Genomic DNA, 25243 nt, shown 5'->3' with positions numbered 1-25243 from the left:
GAGCATCGGATGAAAGTCTTGCCACAGGTTGGGCACTTGTGGGGCTTGTCCTTGGAGTGGATGAACTGGTGGAGGTTCAAGCCCGACTTGTCGCAGAAGCTCTTACTGCAGACAGGGCACCGGAAGGGCTTCTCACCTGTGTGGCAGGTGCAACAGAAGAGATTTAATGTGGGGGAATTGCGCAGCTGCTGCCCAAAGGAAGTGGGAGACAAGGACACAAACTTGTACTTTTATATCAATATAAATGTATTTAACAGCCACAGCAGAGAAGACAGTAACATCCTGAGGTAAATCTCAAACAGCCCAGAGAAGAAAAAGGCGGGGGGGGGGGAGAGGGAAACATCCTCTTTCCACTCACAACAACCAATCAGAGCACAGATCCCCTCAGGCGGGAGCCCGCCCTCACTCAGCCACAACTGGGTGTTTGGGACCTTTTGTGCACTTTCCTTCTCCAGCCATTAAATGGGATATTTTCACATTTAAAGTGTTCAAAAGAAAAAGACCCAAAATGACTTTGCTTTTTTCCGTCAGATTGAATTGTCAGGCTAGAATGTTTTTTTTTTAATCTTGCACTGGGCTAAAAAGAAGAAAACATCTGTTTTTTTCTCCTTTTTTCTCTTGTTCCTCAGACTTTATTTTCCCCTCTTTCTCCTTCCCTTAATGTCCTATTTCTATTTTTCATTGTCATTCGTATAATAAACAAATAAGATCTTGAGGCAGAGAAGAGCAACAAAGATGGAGGCTAAAATATATTTAAAAAAACGGTTCCTAGAACTGGGTGTGTCTGGTCTGAGGAAAAGGATGAGGGGAGACATGGGGGCATCTTCCAATATCTCAGGGATTTCCACAAAGAAGATTTCTATCCTCTCCTCTAAATAAATACAGAAGGGACCTAATGAAAAAGGCGGAGGTGGAGTTGCACTTTATAGATAAGAAATAAGGAAACTGCTCTAGAAACGCCACAAAAGAAAGACGAAAACCTTATTTAAGGCATTTGGGTTCATATAAAAGAGGGCAAAGAAGCACAGACGCAAAAGCCTTTGTCTGACAGGGAGCCATGGAGAGGGGATTTCCCCCCTACTCCCAAGCCCATCATCTCCGCCCTCTCCCTTCCCCTTCCCATGCTCTTTCCTACCCTTTCTACCCTCCTGGCCCTTTGCCTCAAGTCCACCAGGGGGCGCGCTTCGCCAAGGGAAGGGTGCTTCCACATTGGGCCACTGGAGGGCGAACGTCACGGCTGCCTTCCCAGAGGTCGAAATGGTGAAGGAAGTGATATCACTGAGCATTGCCTCTCTAGGACGCCGCACTCGCTCTCCTCAACCCCAGGGGCTCCGTAGGAGGCGGTGAGGATGAAGGAGAGTCTGACGGGGAGACATCCAGATGTGCCCCGGCTAAGGGCCGGGAGTCTTCCCGGGTCCTATGCTCCCCAGCCGCCCTCTCCATTCGAAGTGGGGAGGGGAGGGTGGCCCTGGCGGAGACCCAGCAGGAGATGAGAGAAGTCGGGCGGGGAGGAGGCACGATTCGCATCGGGCTCCCCGAGGGCCCGATCCTGTCCCCGGAGGGGGAGAGAAGCGGGGGGGGGCTCTCCAACCACCCCCTTCCTGGCGCTGTTCGTGGGGGGGAGGGCTGGGCCCTGTGCTGGGAGGAGCCTCTTGGGGCTCCTGGCAGGTTGGAGGAAGGCGGTCTAGGGGCTGAATCCCCCTTTCTGATCCTGGGCGTTGTTTTTTCTCTCCCTCCCAGATCCGGAACCTCGGAGCCCTCGGCAGCCTTTGCAAGCCAGGATTTTCTCTGTGGGGGAAAGAAGGAAGGGAGCGGAATCACCGGCAGGGATCCGTCCTGCGGCCCCAGAAATGGTCCCGTGAAGGAAGAGTCCCCTGGAGACCCCCCAGAGTCCCTGAAGTCCTTTGGAGTTGCTCTGCCGGAGAGAGGAAGGATGGAGACACCCCCTTTGGCCAAGGAGGGGAGCGGAAAAGGCCTCATGACTCTTCAGGCTGTGAGCTGTGGGGAGAGCTGGACCAGAACCGGGCAGAAGGTCCTGCAGGAGGGAACCAGTCTCCCCTCTGAAGTTCAGCCCTGGACTTCCATCCGATACCGGGAGGCTGACGGTCCCCGAGGACTTTGCAGCCGACTCCATGATTTGTGCAGGCGATGGCTGAAACCAGGAAAGCACAGCAAAGCCCAGATGCTGGACCTGGTGGTTTTGGAGCATCTCCTGTTCCTTCTGCCCCCAGAGATAGAGGACTGGGTGCGAGAGTGTGGAGCAGAGAGCTGCTCCCAGGCGGTGGCCCTGGCGGAAGGCTTCCTCCTGAGCCAGGCAGAGGAGCAGAAGGAGCAGCTCCGGTGGCAGGTGGGAGACTTTAGGGAGCTCGGAATGGAATAAATAGAGGGAGTGTTTGAATGCTTCACCCCTCCTTCCCAAACTTCCCCCACGTTCATAATATGTGGCAATTCTCCAGTTCTTTTTGGAAAAATACTTTATTAGTTTTACCTTTAAAAGAACAACACAACTACAAATTATGTACAACAAAAAGAAAAATAGGCCTTGGCATAGACCAAGAGGTAGAGAGAGGAAAGCCTAAGAGAGGGGAAAGGGAAGAGTAAGGGAGGGGAAGGATAGAGTAGGGAAAACTGTTAAAATAAAACCATATTTTGTGACTGTCTGTAAGATCCTTTCTTCTTCAAAAGTATCATCGGCGGTGCTTTTCTTTATCTCTGCTTCGGAGGCCCTCGGCCATAATTTTCCTAGAGATGATCTATCTTTGGTTTAGCCAATTATACAAAGGATTCCAATTGTTGTAATATGATGAGGATTCTTTATTTTTAGTGCTTGGGTTAGTTTGTCCATTTCGCGCATTGTAAAATTTTCTGAATAACCATATGTTCAGAGGGAATGGAAGATAATTTCCAGCACTGGGCAAATGCCAGTCTGGCTGCGGTTAAGATATGAATTACAATATACTTTGATTTTTTGGGTATTTGTTTATCGAAAATTCCTAGAAGGAAGGACTCTGGTTTGTACTCTATTTGTTCCTTGGTTATTTCCTCTAGCCAGCGCCTAATTTTTTGCCAGTACTTCTGGGTTTCCTTGCACGACCACCACAAATGGAAGAAGGTACCTTCTATGCTTTGACATTTCCAACAATTGGGGCTCATGTTGGGGTGCATCTTCGCCAATCTCGAAGGGGGCAGGTGCCATCTATAAAACATTTTATATGTTTCTTTATAAGCTGCTGATTTCGTGATCTTAATGTTCCTGTTCCAGATCCTTTCCCATTCTGCTAGCGTAATGCTCCGTCCCACGTTTCTGCTCCACGCAATCATATTTCCTTTGACAATTTCTTGTTCTAATTCAGTTTCTAATAAATGTTTGTAAAATTTAGATATATTTTTTTTGCTCGGTCCTAATAGAATTTTGTCTAAAGTCTGTAATTTATTGTAGATTCCAAATTCCTTAATATCTTGTTTATATCTACTATGAATTTGAAGGTACACCCACTGATCAATTTTAAATCCTCGCTCTTGTAATTCTTGTCGGGTTTTCAATTTTGCTTGTGGGTCTAATAAATTTTCGTACTTAATCATTTTAGTTATATCCAAATTATTAGGGTGTACTATCGCTTCCATTGGAGATAGCCAAATCGGTATTTTTAGATAAAGTTTTTTACGTACTTTTTTCCAATTGGTTAATAGAGAGTCCCTGATAAGATGCCTATGGAAATATGATTGCCTGGGTTTCCCAGTATCCCACAGAAAGGCATGCCATCCTTTCTGCATATCGTGGCCTTCTAATATTAGTGTTCTTTTGTTAGTTAAATTCACCCATTCCTTTATCCATAGTAGGGTGGCTGCCTTGTAATATACTTCCCAGTTTGGCAGGCCTAACCCTCCTCTGCTTTTCAAATCTTGTAGGGCTTTTACATTAATCCTAGCTTTTTTCCCCTGCCAAATAAATTTCAGTGTTATCTTGTTTAATTCCATAAAAAATTTTTTATTTAATTTGATTGGAATTGTCTGGAATAGATATAGAAATTTTGGCAGAATATTAATCTTAATCAGAGCAATCCTGCCCAATAAGGAAAGTTGTAATGTACTCCAGGAATCTAAATCTTTCTTGGATTGTTGGAGAAGTTTGTCATAGTTGTTTTCTTTTAATGATTTGCTTTGTGGAGTAAGCCAAATTCCTAAGTATTTAATTTTTTTTCACCTGTATTCCCATTATTGTCTCTAGTTCTTTATTCTGGTCTCCTGTTAAATTTTTAGACATTAATTTCGTTTTACCCCTATTAATTTTAAATCCTGCGACTTCTCCAAATCGTTCTAGTTCTTCTAATAAGTTATGTCCTTTTTCTATAGGCTCCTCCAGAAAAAAACCCAAATCATCAGCGAAGGCTTGTACTTTGTACTCTTCTGATTTAATCCTCAGTCCTCTAATTCTCGAATTTTGCCTAATATACGTCAAAAGAGATTCTAGGGCGAATATGAAAAGCAGAGGAGAGAGAGGGCAACCCTGTCTAACCCCTTTTTCTATTTTTATCGGGTCAGTTTGTTCCCCATTTATTAGAATATTTGCCTGTTGAGTATGGTAAATTGTAGTGACGATGTCGAATCTAGTGCCGAGGTTCATATTGTATATTTTTTGAATTAAAAATTCCAATTTAAATTGTCGAATGCTTTTTCAGCGTCCAAAACATAAAAGCAAATTGTTTTTCCGGATGGGCTTCATAGTATTCTGAAATGTCTATCACTGTTCTTAGATTATTCTTAATTTGTCGAAATGGGAGAAATCCATTTTGATCTTCATGGATATGTGTGTTTAGAACCTGTTTTAGTCTATTAGCTATTATAGAAGAGAATAGTTTGTAATCTGCATTCAGGAGCGAGATTGGTCTATAATTATTAATAAGTCTATGGTCTAGGTCCTCCTTCGGGATCAGCGAAATTAAGGCTCCCTCCACGAGTCCGGCATCTTGGCTGCTAGGAGTACCTCATTGAATACTTCCAGCATCAGTGGTCCAATTTGTTCTATGATTGTTTTGTAAAGTTCTACAGGTATCCCGTCCGGTCCTGGCGCTTTATTGTTACTTTGCTTCTCTATTGCTGACTTCAGTTCGGACCATGTTATATTTTTGTTTAATAATTCTATCTCTTCCTCTCCAATTGCTTTTTCGTCGCTTCCTCTAGATATTTCATTATTTTGTCCTCACAAACGCCTTCCTTTTTGTATAATTTCCTGAAGTATTTAAAAGTGATCTCTTTTTTTCTTCTCTATCTCCTCTTGCAAATTGCCCCTCTCGTCCATTAATTGGTGTATCAATCTTTTTCTTTCATTTTCTTAAGTTTGTGGGCTAACCATCTCCCTGGCTTGTTTGCGTGCTCAAAATAAATTTGTTTAGTCATTTTCAGACTACTCTCCAATTTTTCTTGTTCCAATAAATTTAGATTGTGTTTAGTTGTTATTAACTGATTCTGTATTCTTTGATTTTTGGGGTTCTTTTGTAGTTGGGTTTCTAAATCCTTAATTTCTTGTTGTAAGTTACTTTGTTGGGCATACTTTCTTTTATTTCTCATAGCATTGTAAGAGATAGTTGTTCCTCTTATAAATGCCTTCATTGTGTCCCATATATTTTGTTTCGGTTAGTTCATTATTATTTTCTTTTAAGAAGAAGTTCAGTTCTTCTTTCAATTTATTAGTGTATTCTTCTTCTTTTATTAAGTGAGTGTTAAGAGTCCATCTTCTTTTGGTTTTCTTCTACCTCTCCAGGTTATTTGAATTGGGTTGTGATCAGCCCAGTCGTTTGGTAAGATTTCACTATCTTTGATTTCATTAATTAATTCACCATTTATCCAAGCCATATCTATTCTTGTCCAAATTTTGTGTGGGTTAGAGTAAAAGGTAAACTGTTCTTTTTTGGGTTTAGTTTTCTCCAAATATCTACCAGATTCAGTTCGTACATCATATCCTTACATGACTTCGAAAATTCTCTTTTTCCTTTTTTATTCTTACTCATGTTACTATGATCCTTCCGGTAGTCAGCAATAGAGTTAAAATCGCCAATCAGAAAAATATTGCCATTTCCGAAATCTATTATTTTTGGTGAAGATGTTTGAAAAATTTACCTTGATCATCATTTGGGGCATAGATTACTACCAGTAAAAATGTAATGCCATTAATCGAAGTTTGTACCACCAGGGTTCTTCCTTCTGGATCCGCCCAGATTAACTCCGCTTTAAATCATCTCTCACATATATTGCAATACCTTTCTTTTGTGCTCATCTGCTGGTGCTGTGAATAATTTTCCCAGTTTCGGACAATCTAGAAATTTCTCCTCACTTTTCCTAATGTGTGTTTCTTGTATGCAAACTATATCAACGTTTTGTTTTATTAGTTTATTTAGAATCCTCTTCCTTTTAGCTCTTGAATTTAGGCCGTTTATGTTGATGGAAAGGATTTTACTTCCTTCCTCCATTTACTTAAGTCTGCCTCGCTTTTGTCTCGTAATTATACGGCTCTCTTCTTGTAGGAGGTATGGGGATGTTTCTACTCTTTCTTGTTGTAAGTTGTCTTTTCCTTGAGTTTGGACGGGTCTTTCTTCCTTGTTCCTATGGCGGTTCCGATCTTCCTGCATGTTCCCTTGGGTTTCCTCCTTAGTGTGTTGATCCTCCGTGGTTGTTAGCTGTTCTAGAAAGTCTTGTGCTTGTTCTATTGAATCTATTTTAATTTTTCTTCCTTCCACCATATTAGCATCCCTTCTGGAATTTGCCATTTAAATGAAATTTCTTTTTATTTAAGTGGTTAGCTAAAAATTTATATTCTTGCCTTAAGGCCCTCACTTTTCTTGGAATCTGCTTGAGAACTATGATCTCTTTGCCCGTATATAATACTCTCTCATCTCTGGCCATTCTAAGTATTAGGTCTCTCACGCATCTTCTTGAAAAGCGGATATGGATCTCCTTGGGCACTTGTGACGCCTTGCGTAACTGGTATTCACCCTATAGACTTCGTCGAATTCTTTGAGTAAGTAATCTTTTTCTTTTCCAACTAGATCAGCCAACAAACCTGCCATTAATTGCGCTAGTTCTTCATTTTTGGATTCCTCCACGTTTTGGAACCTTAGGTATGCCGCTGCTCTGTCCATCTCAAGTTGGACCAAGGAATCTTCCATTTCTCTATTAACACTTTTAAAGCCTTCTTCAGTCCTTTCTAGGTTCCTCTCCGCTCGTTCTGTCCTCCTCTCTATTTCTTTTATTTTTATTTCAGTTCTTTCCATAGCCAAACTTCCCCCACGTTCATAATATGTGGCAATTCTCCAGTTCTTGTAGGACGTTGTTCCACTGTTTTCTCACTCAGCCACACGGATGGATATTGGGGGCTTTGAGGTTGTATTCCGAATAGAAGAATCTACTTTATGTCTTGTGAAGTACATTAATTCTGCTTCTTCCTTCCTTCCTCCTATTTGAAGTGCTGCACTGTGGAGATCAGAGATCCTGAGGGAAAGAAGAACCCATCAAATCCCCCTCAGGAGCTATTTTTCAGGAGGATCCCTTGGGAAGATCCAAGTCAGGACACCTCAGGAGGTAACGGAAGATCCTCCGATTCCCCATCTGTCTTCCCTTCCCTCTCTCTTCTCTCCTATAGAATACCTCCTCCTATTTTTTTAATTATGCATTTTGAAATTATGTATTCCTTACAGAGAAACAAAGAATGAAGTTTTCTGGTTTTTATGAAGGAGATCAAACAGCGGTTGAACCTCCAAATCAAGTAAGAAAGGGAAAAGAGATTAGATTTCTATTCTCCCTTCAGGAAGTGAAGCGCGTGTGTAGAGTGCTCTCTCCGTTTGTTCCCCCCACCCTTGTTTGGCCTGGATTATTTTTGTGTTCTTCCACAACATGGAGAGCAGAATAGCAAGTTAAAATTGCTGTTGGCCAGCATAGCTTCCTCTAGTTATCTTGTTCTGGTAAGTTCTCCTCCAACTTGAAGTTTAGAAGAAGCAATTTTTAAAAAGTCCTTCCAGAAATAGGAATAAATGTATCATTACAGTGGCAGGAACTGCTAGAGACCCATTTTTTGGGGTAACTCTTTGACTCAGAATTGTGCAAGGCTAATGAAAAATAAATAAATACGTTGCCACATTACCATTTTCAAAAAGCTTTATTTATAACCTGTAGTTCAAAAAATAAGCAAATCGTATTAAAAAATAAAGCAGACTATTAAAGTCCAAAGGGAGTTGCCGTGTTGAGGATGTAATCATGGTACTTTGGCTTCCAAAATAATTTCCAATCCTCTGATTTGTGCCTCGAATAGGAGATCAAACATTCCTGCTTTGCAAAGGCTGAGAAATGACTTTCCCAGGAATTTTCTCTTCTTTGTTTTCTTCTTTCAGCCAATGGCTCAGACTATTGAGTCAATCAATGATAGAGCGATAAATCATTTGATCCAGAAGTGGGATTACTTTACTGAAAGGCACTGAAGGTTTTGCAGAATCAATCAACTTGATAAAACTTCCCAAATATTTCTTCACTGAAAGCAAGTTTCAGATTTGCCCATTTTCTCACCTAAAATTAGGACTTGTGTGACCCCCAGCCATTTAACTTAGTGCATATCTCTGCTTTGGGAATTTGGGAACAATGGAACGGAATAACAGAGTTGGTAGGGATCTTGAGGTCTTCTAGTCCAACCCCTTTTCTGTATCCTATACAGAGGTGGATTTATAAACTGGACAGATGCAGAGAAATAACTCAACAAGACGTCCATAACAAAGAACATTTATTGGTTCGATCAAGTATCCTCTAAGAGAGGGGAAAGGGAAGAGTAAGTGAGGGGAAGGATAGAGTAGGGAAAACTGTTAAAATAAAACCATATTTTGTGACTGTCTGTAAGATCCTTTCTTCTTCAAAAGTAAAGCTTCGGAGGCCCTCGCCATAATTTTCTAGAGATGATACAAAGGATTCCAATTGTTGTAATATGATGAGGATTCTTTATTTTTAGTGCTTGGGTTAGTTTGTCCATTTCGGCGCATTGTAAAATTTTCTGAATAACCATATGTTCAGAGGAATGGAAGATAATTTCCAGCACTGGGCAAATGCCACTGCGGTTAAGATATGAATTACAATATACTTTGATTTTTTGGGTATTTGTTTATCGAAAATTCCTAGAAGGAAGGACTCTGGTTTGTACTCTATTTGTTCCTTGGTTATTTCCTCTAGCCAGCGCCTAATTTTTGCCAGTACTTCTGGGTTTCCTTGCACGACCACCACAAATGGAAGAAGGTACCTTCTATGCTTTGACATTTCCAACAATTGGGGCTCATGTTGGGGTGCATCTTCGCCAATCTCGAAGGGGGCAGGTGCCATCTATAAAACATTTTATATGCGTTTTCTTTATAAGCTGCTGATTTCGTGATCTTAATGTTCCTGTTCCAGATCCTTTCCCATTCTGCTAGCGTAATGCTCCGTCCCACGTTTCTGCTCCACGCAATCATATTTCCTTTGACAATTTCTTGTTCTAATTCAGTTTCTAATAAATGTTTGTAAAATTTAGATATATTTTTTTTGCTCGGTCCTAATAGAATTTTGTCTAAAGTCTGTAATTTATTGTAGATTCCAAATTCCTTAATATCTTGTTTATATCTACTATGAATTTGAAGGTACACCCACTGATCAATTTTAAATCCTCGCTCTTGTAATTCTTGTCGGGTTTTCAATTTTGCTTGTGGGTCTAATAAATTTTCGTACTTAATCATTTTAGTTATATCCAAATTATTAGGTGTACTATCGCCCATTGGAGATAGCCAAATCGGTATTTTTAGATAAAGTTTTTTACGTACTTTTTCCAATTGGTTAATAGAGAGTCCCTGATAAGATGCCTATGGAAATATGATTGCCTGGGTTTCCCAGTATCCCACAGAAAGGCATGCCATCCTTTCTGCATATCGTGGCCTTCTAATATTAGTGTTCTTTTGTTAGTTAAATTCACCCATTCCTTTATCCATAGTAGGGTGGCTGCCTTGTAATATACTTCCCAGTTTGGCAGGCCTAACCCTCCTCTGCTTTTCAAATCTTGTAGGGCTTTTACATTAATCCTAGCTTTTTCCCCTGCCAAATAAATTTCAGTGTTATCTTGTTTAATTCCATAAAAATTTTTATTTAATTTGATTGGAATTGTCTGGAATAGATATAGAAATTTTGGCAGAATATTCATCTTAATCAGAGCAATCCTGCCCAATAAGGAAAGTTGTAATGTACTCCAGGAATCTAAATCTTTCTTGGATTGTTGGAGAAGTTTGTCATAGTTGTTTTCTTTTAATGATTTGCTTTGTGGAGTAAGCCAAATTCCTAAGTATTTAATTTTTTTTTTCACCTGTATTCCCATTATTGTCTCTAGTTCTTTATTCTGGTCTCCTGTTAAATTTTTAGACATTAATTTCGTTTTACCCCTATTAATTTTAAATCCTGCGACTTCTCCAAATCGTTCTAGTTCTTCTAATAAGTTATGTCCTTTTTCTATAGGCTCCTCCAGAAAAAAACCCAAATCATCAGCGAAGGCTTGTACTTTGTACTCTTCTGATTTAATCCTCAGTCCTCTAATTCTCGAATTTTGCCTAATATACGTCAAAAGAGATTCTAGGCGAATATGAAAAGCAGAGGAGAGAGAGGGCAACCCTGTCTAACCCCTTTTTCTATTTTTATCGGGTCAGTTTGTTCCCCATTTATTAGAATATTTGCCTGTTGAGTATGGTAAATTGTAGTGACGACGTTTGAATCTAGTGCCGAGGTTCATATTGTATATTTTTGAATTAAAAATTCCAATTTAAATTGTCGAATGCTTTTTCAGCGTCCAAAAACATAAAAGCAAATTGTTTTTCCGGATGGGCTTCATAGTATTCTGAAATGTCTATCACTGTTCTTAGATTATTTTTAATTTGTCGAAATGGGAGAAATCCATTTTGATCTTCATGGATATGTGTGTTTAGAACCTGTTTTAGTCTATTAGCTATTATAGAAGAGAATAGTTTGTAATCTGCATTCAGGAGCGAGATTGGTCTATAATTATTAATAAGTCTATGGTCTAGGTCCTCCTTCGGGATCAGCGAAATTAAGGCTCCCCTCCACGAGTCCGGCATCTTGGCTGCTAGGAGTACCTCATTGAATACTTCCAGCATCAGTGGTCCAATTTGTTCTATGATTGTTTTGTAAAGTTCTACAGGTATCCCGTCCGGTCCTGGCGCTTTATTGTTACTTTGCTTCTCTATTGCTGACTTCAGTTCGACCATGTTATATTTTGTTTAATAATTCTATCTCTTCCTCTCCAATTGCTTTTTCGTTCGCTTCCTCTAGATATTTCATTATTTTGTCCTCACAAACGTCTTCCTTTTTGTATAATTTCCTGAAGTATTTAAAAGTGATCTCTTTTTTTCTTCTCTATCTCCTCTTGCAAATTGCCCCTCTCGTCCATTAATTGGTGTATCAATCTTTTTCTTTCATTTTCTTAAGTTTGTGGGCTAACCATCTCCCTGGCTTGTTTGCGTGCTCAAAATAAATTTGTTTAGTCATTTTCAGACTACTCTCCAATTTTTCTTGTTCCAATAAATTTAGATTGTGTTTAGTTGTTATTAACTGATTCTGTATTCTTTGATTTTTGGGGTTCTTTTGTAGTTGGGTTTCTAAATCCTTAATTTCTTGTTGTAAGTTACTTTGTTGGGCATACTTTCTTTTATTTCTCATAGCATTGTAAGAGATAGTTGTTCCTCTTATAAATGCCTTCATTGTGTCCCATATATTTTGTTTCGAAGTTAGTTCATTATTATTTTCTTTTAAGAAGAAGTTCAGTTCTTCTTTCAATTTATTAGTGTATTCTTCTTCTTTTATTAAGTGAGTGTTAAGAGTCCATCTTCTTTTGGTTTTCTTCTACCTCTCCAGGTTATTTGAATTGGGTTGTGATCAGCCCAGTCGTTTGGTAAGATTTCACTATCTTTGATTTCATTAATTAATTCACCATTTATCCAAGCCATATCTATTCTTGTCCAAATTTTGTGTGGGTTAGAGTAAAAGGTAAACTGTTCTTTTTTTGGGTTTAGTTTTCTCCAAATATCTACCAGATTCAGTTCGTACATCATATCCTTACATGACTTGAAAATTCTCTTTTTCCTTTTTTATTCTTACTCATGTTACTATGATCCTTCCGGTAGTCAGCAATAGAGTTAAAATCGCCAATCAGAAAAATATTGCCATTTCCGAAATCTATTATTTTTTGGTGAAGATGTTTGAAAAATTTACCTTGATCATCATTTGGGGCATAGATTACTACCAGTAAAAATGTAATGCCATTAATCGAAGTTTGTACCACCAGGTTCTTCCTTCTGGATCCGCCCAGATTAACTCCGCTTTTAAATCATCTCTCACATATATTGCAATACCTTTCTTTTTGTGCTCATCTGCTGGTGCTGTGAATAATTTTCCCAGTTTCGGACAATCTAGAAATTTCTCCTCACTTTTCCTAATGTGTGTTTCTTGTATGCAAACTATATCAACGTTTTGTTTTATTAGTTTATTTAGAATCCTCTTCCTTTTAGCTCTTGAATTTAGGCCGTTTATGTTGATGGAAAGGATTTTACTTCCTTCCTCCATTTACTTAAGTCTGCCTCGCTTTTGTCTCGTAATTATACGGCTCTCTTCTTGTAGGAGGTATGGGGATGTTTCTACTCTTTCTTGTTGTAAGTTGTCTTTTCCTTGAGTTTGGACGGGTCTTTCTTCCTTGTTCCTATGGCGGTTCGATCTTCCTGCATGTTCCCTTGGGTTTCCTCCTTAGTGTGTTGATCCTCCGTGGTTGTTAGCTGTTCTAGAAAGTCTTGTGCTTGTTCTATTGAATCTATTTTAATTTTTCTTCCCTTCCACCATATTAGCATCCCTTCTGGAATTTGCCATTTAAATGAAATTTCTTTTTATTTAAGTGGTTAGCTAAAAATTTATATTCTTGCCTTAAGGCCCTCACTTTTCTTGGAATCTGCTTGAGAACTATGATCTCTTTGCCCGTATATAATACTCTCTCATCTCTGGCCATTCTAAGTATTAGGTCTCTCACGCATCTTCTTGAAAAGCGGATATGGATCTCCCTTTGGCACTTGTGACGCCTTGCGTAACTGGTATTCACCCTATAGACTTGGCGAATTCTTTGAGTAAGTAATCTTTTCTTTTCCAACTAGATCAGCCAACAAACCTGCCATTAATTGCGCTAGTTCTTCATTTTTGGATTCCTCCACGTTTTGGAACCTTAGGTATGCCGCTGCTCTGTGTTGTCCATTGTTCCACTGTTTTCTCACTCAGCCACACGGATGGATATTCAGGGGGCTTTGAGGTTGTGTTCTCGAATATAAGAAACCACTTTGTGTGGAGTGACGTATATTAATTCTGCTTCTTTTTTCCTTCCTCCTATTTGAACTGTGGAGATAAGAGATCCTGAGGGAAAGAAGAACCCATCAAATCCCCCCCAGGAGCTATTTTTCAGGAGGATCCCTTGGGAAGATCCAAGTCAGGACACCTCAGGAGGTAATGGAAGATCCTCCGATTCCCCATCAGTCTTCCCTTCGCTCTCTCTTCTCTTCTATAGAATACCTCCTCCTATTTTGTTAATTATGCATTTTGAAATTATTTATTCCTTACAGAGAAACAAAGAATGAAGCTTTCTGGTTTTTATGACGGAGATCAGACAGTGGTTGAACCTCCAAAACAAGTAAGAAAGGGAAAAGAGATTAGATTTGAAAACTCCCTTCACGAAGTAAAGTGGGTGTGCAGAGGGCTCTCTCCGTCTATTCCCACCCTTGTTTGGCCTGGATTATTTTTGTGTTCTTCCACAACACGGAGAGCAGAATAGCAGGTTCAAGTTGCTGTCAGCCAGCATAGCTTCCTTCTGGTTATCTTGTTCTGCTAAGTTCTCCTCCAACTTGTAGTTTAGAAGAAGCAATTTTTTAAAAGTCCTTCCAGAAATAGGAATAAATGTATCATTACAGTGGCAGGAACTGCTAGAGACCCATTTTGGGGGGTAACTCTTTTAATCAGAATTGTGCAAGGCTAATGAAAAATAAATAAATACGTTGCCACATTACCATTTTCAAAAAGCCTTATTTATAACCTGTAGTTCAAAAATAAGCAAATCGTATTAAAAAATAAAAGCAGACTATTAAAGTCCAAAAGGAGTTGCCGTGTTGAGGATGTAATCATGGTACTTTGGCTTCCAAAATAATTTCCAATCCTCTGATTTGTGCCTCGAATAGGAGATCAAACATTCCTGCTTTCCAAAGGCTGCGAAAAGGACTTTCCCGGGAATTTTCTCTTCTTTGTTTTCTTCCTTTCAGCCAATGGCTCAGACTATTGAGTCAATCAATGATAGAGCGATAGATCATTTGATCCAGAAGTGGGATTACTTTACTGAAAGGCACTGAAGGTTTTGCAGAATCAATCAACTTGATAAAACTTCCCCAAATATTTCTTCACTGAAAGCAAGTTTCAGATTTGCCCATTTTCTCACCTAAAATTAGGACTTGTGTGACCCCCAGCCATTTAACTTAGTGCATATCTCTGCTTTGGGAATTTGGGAACAATGGAACGGAATAACAGAGTTGGTAGGGATCTTGGAGGTCTTCTAGTCCAACCCCCTTTTTCTGTATCCTGTACAGAGGTGGATTTATAAACTGGACAGATGCAGAGAAATAACTCAACAAGTCGTCCATAACAAAGAACATTTATTGGTTCATCAAGTATCCTCATAACTCATATTTGTGACAAAGTTCTTCTTTGATGACCAATCCTTTGCATATCTGCCTTGTAGTAAAAGGTGGTTATCTCCTAACCCATCTCTTAGTGATAGAAAGAAGGTGCTATGAGTTAAAGCAGTGATCCCCAACCATTTCGACGCCGCGGCCCGGTACCGGCATTAGCTGGGCGCCGCGGCCCGGACCGCATCAGCTGGGCGCCGCCATCTTTTGACGAAAAGTGCTTCGGTGACCTCACCGGAAGCCTTTTCGTCAAAGATGGGCGCGCATCTTTCAGTGAGCTTTTCGGTGAAATGGCTTTCTACCCGGAAAAGCTCACCGGAAGCACTTTTTTACCAAAAAAACATGGCGGTGCCCAGCAACCAGCGGCCCGGTAAGGCTTGTTCCGCGGCCCGATACCGGTCCGCGGACCGGCGGTTGGGGACCCCTGAGTTAGAGAGTTCAGACAAAGAATGAGGAACATTTCCCCCAACCCCTCGAGGGTCAAACTAGTGACCAATCAGGATTACAGATGTGGCCACGTGACATGAACTACATTTCCCAGGATACCTTAAACTACATGTACCATGATGCATTCCCTTAAGGGGGCAGCTCATAATTCCTAAGTAACTATCCAATGCCCATAGACTGGCTGGGACAGCACACCCCTGCTAAGACAGGAAGCCCTATAACATTTCAGATAAATGGCTTGCCAGTTTCTTCATAAACACCTCCAGTACTGGAGCATCCACAATTTCCGGAGGCAAGTCATTCCAATGATTAATGTTCCCACTGTCAGGAAATTTCTCTTTACTTGTAGGTTGTTTCTTTCCTTGAATAGTTTCCATCCATCGCTTCTTGGAACACTGCTATCATGTCACCCCCCAGTCCTTTTTTCATGAAACGACAGAGCCAATTCCAGCAACCGTTCTTTATATGTTTTAGCCTCCAGTCCACTAATAATTTGTGTTGCTCTTCTCTGCACTCTTTCTAGAGTCTCAGGATCTTTTTTTACATCTGGCAAACCAAAACTAGATGCAATATTCCAAGTGTGGTCTTACCAAGGCCTTATGAAGTGATACTAACACTTCATGTCATCTTGATTCTATCCCTCTTAATGCAGCCTATGATTCTGTTGGTTTTTTTTTTCAACTGTAGCATAGTGCTGACTCATGTTAAAGTGGTTGTCCACTAGGTCTCCAAGATCCCTGTTGCACTTACTGTTGAGCCATTTATCACCTATTCTATGCACGTGCGATTTTTTTTCCTTACATTTCTGTTGATTTCGTTTTGTTTCACGGAGCCCAATCTGTCGATCCTTCTATATCTCAAGCTTATCTTCTGGAGTGTTGGTATTCCTATCAATTTGGTCTTGCCTGCAAATTTGACACATTCCTCTTCTGTCCTCTTGTCTACATCAATGATGAAGATGAACAGATCTTGCAAATCCTCCCCTTTTGTTCTTTTTTCCGTGTCCAGGAGGGTCTGGTGTCCTTTGAGGAGGTGGCTGTGTATTTCTCTGAGGAGGAATGGTCTCAGCTGGAACCTGACCAGAAAGCGCTGCATTCGGAAGTCATGCTTGAAAACCATAGGAACGTGGTCTCTCTGGGTAAGAGTTTTCTACTCCCCAATCAAGAAGAGAGATTATCGTTAGTTTTTTATTTTAAAAAAACCACTAATCAGATATTGTCTCCTGGGAGGGAGAAGGAAAGGAACATGCGAAGAATGGTTACAGGAACTGGGCTTGGCTAGTCTAGTGAAGAGAAGGACCAGGGGGACATCATAGCAGTCTTCCAATATTTGAAGGGTTGCCACAGAGAGGAAGTGGTCAATCTATTTTCTAAAGAGCCTGTAGGCCAGACAAGGAATAATGGATGGAAACTGAACAAGGAGAGATTTAACCTGGAAAATAAGGAGAAACTTGCTGACAGTGAGAACAATCAACCAATGGAACACCTTGCTCTCAGAAGTTGTGGGAGCGCCATCACTTGAGACTTTCAAGAAGAGATTGGACTGCCATTTGTCAGAAATGGTGTAGGGTCTCCCGCTTGAGCTGGGGGTTGGACTAGATCAGGGGTCGCCAACCTTTTGGATCTGAGCGACCACCAAACTTATAATTTTAAATCCTGGGGACCACTAATATGAATTTTGACTGACGGTGGCTTGCTGGCGTTGGTGGGAGTAAGAGAGAGAGATCTGATCTAACACCCCCCTCCTCTCTCTCACACACACACACAGGCAGATAACAGATAATCAGAGTTGGAAGGGACCTTGTGGGTCATCTAGTCCAACCCCCCGCCCAAGCGGGAGACCCTACACATTTCTGACAAATGGCAGCCCAATTTCTTCTTAAAAGTCTCAAGTGATGGCGCTTCCACAACTTCTGAGGCCAAGGTGTTGATTGTTTTCACTGTCAGAAAGTTTCTCCTTATTTCCAGGTTGAATCTCTCCTTGTTCAGTTTCCATCCATTATTCCTTGTCTGGCCTAGAGGCAGGGGTGGGATTCAAATTTCTTACCAACCGGTTCTTGGGCGGGGCCTAATTTGTGGGTGTGGCTTGGTGGTCATGTGACTGCCTGCACATGGCTTGTATGTAAATATTATAAAGCAGGCAGGCAGATTGAGTTGCACACAGAATCACAGATTCAGAGATCTGTCTTTCTTCCATTGGCTATATATCTACTAAGATCTACTCAATTAACATCACCCCCCTCCCATTTTCTCCAACTATGTCGCAGTGATGAATTCCATAGCTGATACTGTGTCTGTCACATAAAATTTGCTTGCAAGCAAACTCACAAAATTAACTCACAATACACCATGTATGTAAATATTGATTTTTTTTTTTTAAAAAAAGCAACTTTTACCCAAAATCAGGCAAAGCAGGCAGGGAGATTGAGTTGCTCACAGAATCACAGATTCACTCGGAGATCTACGATTCTGCCATCGGCTACCTGCACTGAATCATAGAAACTTCTGTCCTAAGGAAGGTTCGGCTTTGCTTAAAAGCAGAGCCGAAGATCTAAAGATTAGCTAGAAAGAAAGAAATGCAATGATTTCCTTCTTTGTAGCTAATATAAATCTCCCGGCACAGCAGAACAGCTGATGGTTGGAAGAAGAAAAAAAAGGAAAAATAGCAACAACAGGCAAATTTGATGGCAAGGTAAGGAATGATTGTTCTGGGAGGGTTCTGCGGGGCATGTGAGTGGTGCAAACTTGTGTTTCCGGGCAGCCTGGATTAATTGCTTTCGGGGGACCTCTGGGGGTGACATTTCTCTCCGGACCACCAAAATTTTCTCACGGACCACCAGTGAGCCACGGCCCACCTGTTGGCGACCACTGGAATAGATGGCCTACAAGATCCCTTCTAACCCTGATTATCTGTTATCTGGCTTTCTCGTGCTCCAAGGAAGGAAAGAGTCAATGTCTCTTTGCTTAGATGCTTTCTGTTCCATATCTTATCTGTATTTTTCCATTTCTATTTGAACTTCTCTATGGAGGCTGAGAAAAACAAGGTGTGCTTTTATGTGTCCTCTGGAGGTCGTGTGAGATGAATGTGTTGTCATTTGTCCACTGGAACCTCCCCAAATTGCGTGAGAACAGAACTTTCAGGCTCAGCTCATGGAAGAGCATTCTCCCAATTCAATTCAAGAACAAAGGCCTCATGCAGTGTGACTCCTAGGGTACAGGTAATCCTCAAGTTACGACAGTTCATTTAGTGACCGTTCCAAGTTACAACCAGCCTTCCCCCAAGTACTTGAGACCCAGTCCCCTCTTTATTTTCAAAGACTTTTGCCCTGGATCTTATGAAGTCCTCAGTTCTTAAAAGAACACAGGCCTAAAGTACTGTAGTGCGAGATCACACAAGATTAGTAGCCTGTGATCTTGCACTACTGGTCTTGTGTGATCTCCTACTAAAGTACTTTAGGCCTCTGTTCTATGGAAACTGACGCCTGCACCAGATCCAGCCAAAGAGCCCTTGCAAGCTGATGGGACCTTGGGGCAGCAAAATAGCCATTCTTGAAGCATGCCAACCTTTCCAGTCTCAGTTTGAAGAGTGTTTACAAGGCAATGGGAGTCTTCAGGAAGGGATTTACCTCTAAAATCTCATCCCTGGGATCAGGGAACAGACAGAATGGGGGTCCTGCCCGCCAGATGGACACCATGGAGCAGCTGCTCCAAGGTACACCGGAGAAGAAGGAGCTTGTTTCAAAATTGTTTCATTTCTCACAGGTCTCTGCTAAAATTAACCCACCCCAATAAATCTTAAGTTTTCTCCTAATCCCTTCTTGGATGTTTCCCCTGATTATTCCTTAACTCAAAACATACTCTGAGTGAGATTTGCGTTTCTATAGATAATTGCAAGGAAAGAGATATTTTTTAGATATTTTCAAAGCGTTCTTGACTCATGAACATAGAAATCATCATGTCTATATAACACTACTGTAGGCATGCAAACATACAACCTAATGGAATTTCGGAGAAATTCAGAAGGAAATTCACTTGACTTTCTACACTTTGATATTTTTCTCTAACCTTGTTATCATTTTCATCTCCCTTTTGCTTTGAAGGTAATAATGGGCAGGAGAATCAAGATTCCTGTGAACTGTTCCAAGTGATCAGTGCTAAAGAAAGAATGGAGAAGTTTGGAATTCAAATGGAATTAGAAAGCCATGAGAGAAACCAGTCAAAGAATTGGAATAAGGAAAGCTCATGTTCCAGTGAAGCTCCAATGCAAGACTTTCTTGCACAACAAGAGAAAATAAGGAAAAAATATACTGGAAAAAGTGTGAACCTAATCAAAGCTGAAGTACAAGTAAATGAACAATATTTAACCCAAAACAAAGGAGAAGGTGCTATAAGAAGACACAATGGAGAGAATTACAATGGGACTTTCATTCTTTCTCTTGGAAATAACTTCCTTACATCTCAAAAAGTGATTGACACAAAAGAGAAGCTTTATAGATGTTTGGAATGTGGAAAATGTTTTAGAACAAGCAGGCAACTTACTATCCATAAAACGATCCACACAGGAGAGAAACCATATGAATGCATAGAGTGTGGAAAGACCTTTGCTCATAGCAGTACACTTACTTCCCATAAAAGGATCCACACAGGAGAGAAACCTTATAAATGTACGGAGTGTGGAAAGACCTTTGCTCAGAGAAGTCATCTTATTTCCCATAAGATAATCCACACAGGAGAGAAACCCTATAAATGCATGGACTGTGGAAAGGCCTTTGCTCATAGCAATACACTTACTATCCATGAAAGGATCCACACAGGGAGAAAGCCTATAAATGCATGGAGTGTGGAAGGACCTTTGCTCATAGCAATACACTTATTATCCATGAAAGGATCCACACAGGGGAGAAACCATATAAATGCATGGAATGTGGAAAGATGTTTGCTCATGACAATGGACTTAGAACCCACAAAAAGATTCACACAGGAGAGAAACCCTATAAATGCATGGTGTGTGGAAAGACCTTCGCTCATAGCAATACACTTTCTATCCATGAAAGAATCCACACAGGGGAGAAACCATATAAATGCATGGATTGTGGAATGACATTTGTTCAAAGAAGTCATCTTATTTTACATAAGATGAGCCATACAGGGGAGAAGCCGTATAAATGCATGGAGTGTGGAAAGACCTTTGCTTATAGAGGTATACTTATTTCCCATAAGATGGTCCACACAGGAGAGAAGCCATTTAAATGCATGGAGTGTGGAAAGACCTTTGCTCAAAGAGGCAATCTTATTTCCCATAAGATGATCCACACAGGAGAGAAACCATTTAAATGCATGCAGTGTGGAAAGACTTTTGCTCAAAGGGGTAATCTTATTTCCCATAAGATGATCCACACAGGAGAGAAACCATTTAAATGCATGGAGTGTGGAAAGACCTTTGCTCATGACTGTGTTCTTAAAAGGCACAAAAGAATCCACACAGGAGAAAAACCATATAAATGCATGGAGTGTGGAAAGACCTTTGCTCAGACAGTGATCTTAAAAGGCACAAAAGATCCACACAGGAGAGAAACCATTTAAATGCATGGAGTGTGGAAAGACCTTTGCTCAGGACAGTCATCTTAAAAGGCACAAAAGATCCACACAGGAGAGAAACCATTTAAATGCATGGAATGTGGAAAGGCCTTTGCTCAAAGAGGTAATCTTATTTCCCATATGATGATCCACACAGGAGAGAAACCATTTAAATGCATGGAGTGTGGAAAGACCTTTGCTCAGGACAGTCACCTTAAAAGGCACAATAAGATCCACACAGGAGAGAAACCATTTAAATGCATGGAGTGTGGAAAGACCTTTGCTCAGGACAGTGATCTTAAGCACAAAAGATCCACACAGGAGAGAAACCATTTAAATGCATGGAGTGTGGAAAGACCTTTGCTTAAGAGTGTATCTTATTCCCATAAGTGATCCACACAGGAGAGAAACCATATAAATGCATGGAGTGTGGAAAGACCTTTGCTCAAAGAGGATCTTATTTCCCATAAGATGATCCACACAGGAGAGAAACCATTTAAATGCATGGAGTGTGGAAAGACCTTTGCTCAAGAGGTAATCTTATTTCCCATAAGATGATCCATACAGGGAGAAACCATTTAAATGCATGGAATGTGGAAAGGCCTTTGCTCAAAGACGTAATCTTATTTCCCATAAGATGATCCACATAGGGGAGAAACCATTTAAATGCATGGAGTGTGGAAAGACCTTTGCTCAGGACAGTGATCTTAAAAGGCACAAAATGATCCACTCAGGAGAGAAACCATATAAATGCATGGAGTGTGGAAAGACCTTTGCTCAGGACAGTGATCTTAAAAGGCACAGAATGATCCACGCAGGAGAAAAACCATATAAATGCATGGAGTGTGGAAAGACTTTTGCTCGGAGCAGTAGCCTTAGAAGCCACAAAAAGATCCACACAGGAGAGAAACCATTTAAATGCATGGAGTGCGGAAAGACTTTTGCTCAAAGGGGTCATCTTATTTCCCATAAGATGATCCATACAGGGAGAAACCATTTAAATGTATGGAGTGTGGAAAGACCTTTGTTCAAAGACGTCATCTTATTTCCCATAAGATGATCCACACAGGAGAGAAACCATTTAAATGTATGGAGTGTGGAAAGACCTTTACTCAGGACAGTCATCTTAAAAGGCACAATAAGATCCACTCAGGAGAGAAACCATTTAAATGCATGGAGTGTGGAAAGAACTTTGCTCAGGATAGTGGTCTGAAAAGGCACAAAAAGATCCACACAGGTGAGAAACCATATGAATGCATGGAGTGTGGAAAGACCTTTGCTTGGAGCAGTAGCCTTAGAAGCCACAAAAAGACACACTCTTATTTCCCGTAAAAGAAGCCACACAGGGGAGGAGCCATTTAAATGCATGGAGTGTGGAAAGAGTTTTGCCCAGAATGGTCATCTTACTTCCCATAAAAGGATTCACGCTCGGAAGAAACTATACAGCAATAGCCACTCCTGGGTCCTCATTTTAGCAACCTCAAAAGGATGAAAAACTTAATCAACCATGAGCTGTTAAGGATTGAACTCTTGGCTGTGGGCAATTAGCCTGTAGTACTGCATTCTAACCACTGACCCACCATGTTTCCATACATTTGTATGTGTGTGCATATTGTGCCTTTCTGATCCAAATGAGACAATGTTGAATCTAAAATGAAAAAAACAAAACAAAAAAGATATTTAGACTTTGGAGAAAGTGCAAAGAAGAGCAGCTAAGAGGATTAAAGGCCTGAAGACTGAAACATAGGGTTGCAGGATTTGGGGGAGGCTAGTCTGCAGAAAAGGATTAGGAGAGTGACCTGATAGAAGTATTCCAGTACTTGAGAGGCTGCCATAAAGAGGAGGGGGTCAATTTATTTTCCAAAGCACCAGAGGGAAGGACAAGAAAATAATCAAGGAGAGAAGCAACTTCGAATTAACGAAAATTTTCCTTACAGTGAAGTCGATTAACCAGTGGAACAGCTTTCCTTCAGACATTGCGGTTGTTTCATCACTGGACATTTTTAAGAAGAGACTGGATAGTCACTTGTCTGAAAGAGATCCTATAGGAATATCAATAGATCCTGAAATGGTATAGGATCTCCTGCTTGAGCCGAAAGTGCGAATAGGGGTGCCAGTTGCTGAAGTCTTGTACCGGGCTTAGGACTTCAGGCACCAGGGCTCCCTCAATTCCTGGATGGACAGAAGGAGAAAGTTTTGTCTCTGGGGGGACCTTTAAAAAGAAAAGAAAAATATTCTTCCGATTCACTAGTGGATCCAGAAGTGAATTAAAATATCTCTCTGGCAGCTCCCATCCCATCAAATTTGAACCCCCAAATGTTATCAGTACATTTTTGTCTAAAATTCGGTAAATTTGGGGTTGGGTTGGGCCATAAAAATGATTCATGCCATCTGATAGTCTGTTTCCCTACTAAAAGTAATCTATACAAGTTGAAGTTGCTTTCAATAAAATGCCAAATTGAACCTTTTCAATTTCCACTGATTTTAAAAATGCTCCATCCATTTTCTTGCTGAAATATTTTTTCTCATCCAGAATGTGCATTTCTTGTTCAAACAAATAGTCAGGACTTTCACTTTGTAAAGCCAACTGCCTTTTTTTAGCTAATCCCAGGTGGAAATGGGCTTATGAAAAACAACAACCACCCACACCTGAAATGTTGTCCTTTGAGTGGCAACCAGATTAGATCCCTGCTTTAAATTAGAAATAAATTGAATGTTCTTCAGCATTATAGAACTAAGTACTATTAACAATTAGGGGAGTGGAGACTAAAACATACAAAGGAAGTTACAGGAACTGGGCTTGACTAGTCTAGTAAAGAGAAGGACTAGGGGAGACAGGATAGCAGTCTTCCAATACTTGAGGGGCTGCCACAGAGGAGAAGGGGGTCAAGCTATTTTCTAAAGCGCCTGAAGGCCAGACAAGGAATAATGGATGGAAACTGAACAAGGAGAGATTCAACCTGGAAATAAGGAGAAACTTTCTGACAGAACAAACAATCAACAAACAGTCAATGGAACAGATGTTGCCCTCGGAAGTTGTGGGAGTGCCATCACTTGAGACCTTTAAGAAGAGATTGTCAGGGTCTCCTGCTTGGGCAGGGGGGAAGGGTTGGACTAGATGACCTACAAGGTCCCTTCCAACTCTGATTATCTGTTAATCTTCTCTGCTCTCTTTCTACAACCTCAAGATCTTATTTATTTATTATACAAAACACAAAAATAGAAATAGGAAATTAAGGGAAAGAGAAAGAGAAAGAAAGACTGAGGTACAAGAGAAAAAAAAGGAGGGGGCAGATGCTGATTTCTTTTTAGCAGAGTGCAAGATTTTTAAAAAAGAAACCATTCCAGCCTGACAATTCAATCTAATGGACAAAAGCAAAGTCATTTTGGGTGTTTTTCTTTTGAACCCTTTAAATGTGAAAATATCCCATTAAATGGCTGGAGAAGGAAAGCGCACAAAGGTCCCAAACAACCCGTTGTGGGTGAGTGGGGGCGGGCTCCCGCCTGAGGGGATCTGCGCTCTGATTGGTTGCTGTGGGTGAAAGAGGGCGTTTCCCTTTTCCCCCGCCTTTTCTCTGGGCTGCTTGAGATTTACCTCAGGATGTTCCTGAGGCGTCTTTCAAGGAGGCGAATCGCCTTTTTCTCCCCTGAAGCGAAGCGACGCCTTTCCCTGGTTTAGCGGAGGGTTTTCCGGGGCTTCCCTTCGGATTGGGCCCCAACTTCTCACTGGCTGTGGGGCTGCGTCTTTCCCCCTTATCATCCAGCGCGGCAGCTGTTCCCACAGCACAATCTTCACATTTAATGAACACGTTTGTGTGCGTGCGTGCGCGCGTGTGTCAGGAGGAAGATAAGTTTTTTCTCTGACTTTTGAGCTGGGAGGGGCCAGAACGGGCTGAAACACCAATGGAATTTATCCCTGGTGCAGCGTCATCAATCTTCGGGCAGAGTCCTTTGTGAGTTCACCTGAAGGAGGAGAGCGTTCGGAGGCAGAGAACGAAGCTGAAAGTGGGAGAGGGGGATCCCTTCAGTCTTGGGGGGAGGGGCACAGCTCAAGGGGGGTTCATGCCAGCCCCAGAAGGGACCCTCCACTTTCTTTGGTCTCTTCAGGATTGTCATCTAGAGTTTCCTCTGTGGGCATGGAGGGGTGGACTAGATGTCCGTTCAGGTCCCCAAACTCTCCCCGTCAGGAAGTGAATCTCTCCTTGGCCAGTTTCCTTGCTTTCTTTCTCCTCCTGCCTTCTGGAGCTTTGGGAGAATAGATTGACAGAGAGGGTCCCTCCCCCTCTTATCCCCTCCCCCATTCAGATCCACAATCGCCCTTCTTGAACCAGAATTGACCTTCCATTTGCGGTGGGTCAGAAAACCCCTCAGCGCTGGGGGTGAAACCGGCCCTCCGGCAGCCCCCTTGCCAGGAAGGGAGCCAAAGGCAGAAGCTTTGGGAGGGCCGGGAGG

The 25243-nt window shown here is 41.2% G+C and overlaps 1 protein-coding gene and 1 pseudogene across 2 annotated transcripts in view; both read left to right on the top strand.

Annotated features, from left to right (window-relative positions):
* Positions 1–25243, top strand: part of LOC113427945 (DLA class II histocompatibility antigen, DR-1 beta chain-like) — a 318237-nt pseudogene that overhangs the window by 140001 nt on the left and 152993 nt on the right. The window lies entirely within an intron of this gene.
* LOC113429743 (uncharacterized) lies at positions 1242–23254 on the top strand. The gene is given in 12 exon segments (XM_087953577.1): positions 1242–1343; positions 1741–2347; positions 7461–7575; positions 7692–7759; positions 16224–16353; positions 19315–20034; positions 20037–20763; positions 20765–20847; positions 20850–21073; positions 21393–21777; positions 21780–22093; positions 22095–23254. Coding segments are annotated over 12 exon segments (3648 nt in total). The 5' UTR covers positions 1242–1257; the 3' UTR covers positions 22284–23254.

The sequence above is a fragment of the Notechis scutatus genome, chromosome 2, assembly GCF_049901735.1.
Source record: "Notechis scutatus isolate UNSWTSFEM ecotype Mainland chromosome 2, rNotScu1.2, whole genome shotgun sequence".
NCBI classification, from domain to species: Eukaryota; Metazoa; Chordata; class Lepidosauria; order Squamata; family Elapidae; genus Notechis; species Notechis scutatus.
The sequence above is the reverse complement of the archived record's forward strand: the minus strand, read 5'-3'. Positions and strand labels throughout refer to the sequence as shown.